A 3,004-nucleotide genomic window follows, 5' to 3' on the forward strand; every position below is an offset into this window, starting at 1 on the left:
TTGCAATGCCTTTCTTAATCCTTAAAGTTTTCAGAGCTTGCCTATCGCCTGAGGAATAAAATTCAAGATCCTTCACACGGCATTCAATTCATTTCATAATAATTCAGACTTTATTTACCTAGATGCTCACCTATGTCCCAGACACAGAATTTCCCTAACACACTCAATTATCCCCATAAATTGAGCTCATGTTTAGAATGTCTTTCCTTTTTTTCTAAATCTATTAATTCCCGACATTTTTTGAAATGAAATAATTGCATTTTCCATTTTGTCAATTCCCCAAATAAGTTTGCATGTATTTTAGTAGTAGTAAACAAAATTCAGGGCATTCTGATTAGTGTATGGTTTTATTTCAATTACTTTTCTGCAGTTTTCTTTCTTTTTTTTCATTTTTTTGTTGTTGAGGAAGATTCGCCCTGAGCTAACATCTGTTGCCAATCTTCCTCTATTTTGTATGTGAGTTGCCATCACAGCATGGCCACTGATAGACGAGAGGCATAGGTCCTCGCCCTGGAAGCAACCCCGGGTCACCGAAGTGGAGCACGCTGAACTTAGCCACTAGGCCACCGGGGCTGGCCCTGCAATTTTCTTTTTATACAGTCTTAGTAAATGTCCTTTTTATGTTTATTGCATTTCATTTCAGGGTCCCACCCAGTAATGACATGGATACTAAAAATGCAACATCACTGACAAAGTTTGATCTAGCAGGACTTACAGATCAACAGGAGTGGCAAATCCCTCTGTTTCTGGTGTTCTTGGGGATATACCTCATCACCATTGTGGGAAACCTTGGACTAATTGTGCTCATCTATAATGACCCTCACCTTCACATCCCCATGTATTTATTCCTTGGGAGTTTAGCCTTCATGGATGCTTGGCTATCATCCACAGTGACCCCCAAGATCCTGGTCAACTTCTTTGCCACAAGTAAGATGATCTCTCTTTCTGAATGCATGATACAATTGTTTTCCTTTTCATTCAATGCAACCATAGAATGTTTTCTTTTGGCAGCAATGGCATATGATAGCTATGTGGCCATATGCAAACCTTTACTTTATCCAGTGATTATGACTAATAGACTATGCATTAGGCTATTAGTTTTGTCCTTTTTAGGTGGCCTTCTTCATGCCTTAATTTATATAGGTTTATTATTCAGATTAACCTTTTGTAATTACAACATAATAAATCAATTTTACTGTGACATCATGCCATTGTTTAAGATTTCCTGTACGGAACCTTTGATTAATGTTCTGATGGTGTTTATTTTTTCTGGGTCAATACAGGTGTTTACCATTCTAACTGTTCTTGTCTCTTATACACTTGTTCTCTTTACAATCTTAAAAAGGAAGTCTGTACAGGGCATCAGGAAAGCCTTCTCCACCTGTGGAGCCCACCTCTTATCTGTTTCTTTGTACTATGGCCCTCTTCTCTTCATGTATGTGCGTCCTGGATCTGCACAGGGAGATGACCAAGATATGATGGACTCTCTATTTTACACTGTCATCATTCCTTTGTTAAATCCAATTATCTACAGCCTGAGAAATAAGAAAGTCATAGATTCACTGGCAAAAATGTTAAAGAGAAATGTTTAGATCTCATGCTAATATTTGTTCTCTTTTTATCAAAAGTCACACAATTGTGCAGATTAGATTTGGCTCTGTTTTGCTAGTGTGCATAGTTTTTGCAATTGTATTTGCCCTAGTGTTTTAATGACTTAAGGTGTTAGTAGCAATATACTCCTTAAAATATTTGTATACGTTTTCAAAAACTACAAAGCATTTTAAACAAGTGATCATGTCATACTAGAATAAATGAAATGAAAACATGCTTGCATATTCTTCACTGTAGCTTTATAAAATTATTAAGCACTAAAATAATGTAGTTCTTCCGAACTGGACTTGAATACAATCTTTTTGATAGGAATACAGCTGGGCAGCCTGGAGATTCATATAACATACAACTCCACAGTGGAGGCAGGTTTGTGTTTGAGTGAATGGAAGTAAATCCCAGGAATTCTGCCAGCCATCAAAGGTCTTTCATTTCACTTTATTTGGGACATGGTGAATTTCGCTTCTTGTGGGATTCAACTCTCACGTCACAGACAGAAATAAACAAAAATAGGAAAACAATGAGGAAAAAATGAGAAGGGAGTTAGGACAGTGAAGGTTGGGACAAATTATGAGAGATTGCTCTTAACCCAGTGTGCATCCATGAGTAATGGGAAGGGAGAGTTGACTCTTACTATGATGCCTTGAAAGGCCCTTTCCAGCTGTTTGTTTGCTGTAGGATAATCTGAAATGCTTCACTAATTCAGAAATCTAAGAGATGAGATTGAAGAATTTAAGTGACATACAGAGTAAAAGGGAAGAGGCAGAATAAGAAGAAAAGGTCAATCTTCCAAGAATTAAAAAAAAAAATTGAAACTAGTGAAATAAAGGAATCAGTAACATATAAACTTTTTTGGGATGTATTGTTGACATGAGTGCTTCAAAATGCATGCTCCCGAAGTTCAAATAATGTTAAGATGAGATGATGTAGTGCCCAGTGGGTGGCTGCGAAAGACATGAAAATGAGCCCGAGTGTGGATGTTTTGTGCCCTACAAGCCCTCCAATGTTAGCTTTCATCTCACTCTGTACTCTAAGTATAATGAGGGACTCTTTTCAGGTCCTCCCCTGACCTTCCTTTCTCAACAGGGAAATTCCAGACACTTTCCTTTTCATACCCCTGAGGCCTTCCCCCTCACAACTACCCACCTCTGTGATTTGTACACCTTTAGTTACTGATCCCTACATCTTGTTGATACTGTTACTTCCTAAACATAGTTGCCAGGTTAGTCTTCATAAACAGAACTCAGATTAAATCATATCCACTTTCAACAACTTTTAATAGATTGTCATTGATACTAGATTATGTGCAAATACGGTATATGTATCTGATCTGTATACATACATGCACATACGTTTATTTGTCATGTGTACGTCTGGATTTTATATGATACATATA

General features: G+C 37.3%; 1 protein-coding gene across 1 annotated transcript; it reads left to right on the forward strand.

The window, feature by feature from the left end:
• Positions 1–620: 620 nt before the first annotated feature.
• LOC131414500 (olfactory receptor 5H2-like) lies at positions 621–1,592 on the forward strand. The gene has a single exon (XM_058555508.1). The coding sequence runs from the start codon at positions 621–623 to the stop codon at positions 1,590–1,592; it is 972 nt and encodes a 323-aa protein (XP_058411491.1).
• Positions 1,593–3,004: the final 1,412 nt, after the last annotated feature.

This window comes from Diceros bicornis, chromosome 15 (assembly GCF_020826845.1).
Source record: "Diceros bicornis minor isolate mBicDic1 chromosome 15, mDicBic1.mat.cur, whole genome shotgun sequence".
NCBI lineage: Eukaryota > Metazoa > Chordata > Mammalia > Perissodactyla > Rhinocerotidae > Diceros > Diceros bicornis.

Bases quoted from the DNA above. Each gene is read 5' to 3' on its own strand.
- LOC131414500 (XM_058555508.1), top strand. From the start codon at position 621: ATGTTTATTGCATTTCATTTCAGGGTCCCACCCAGTAATGACATGGAT.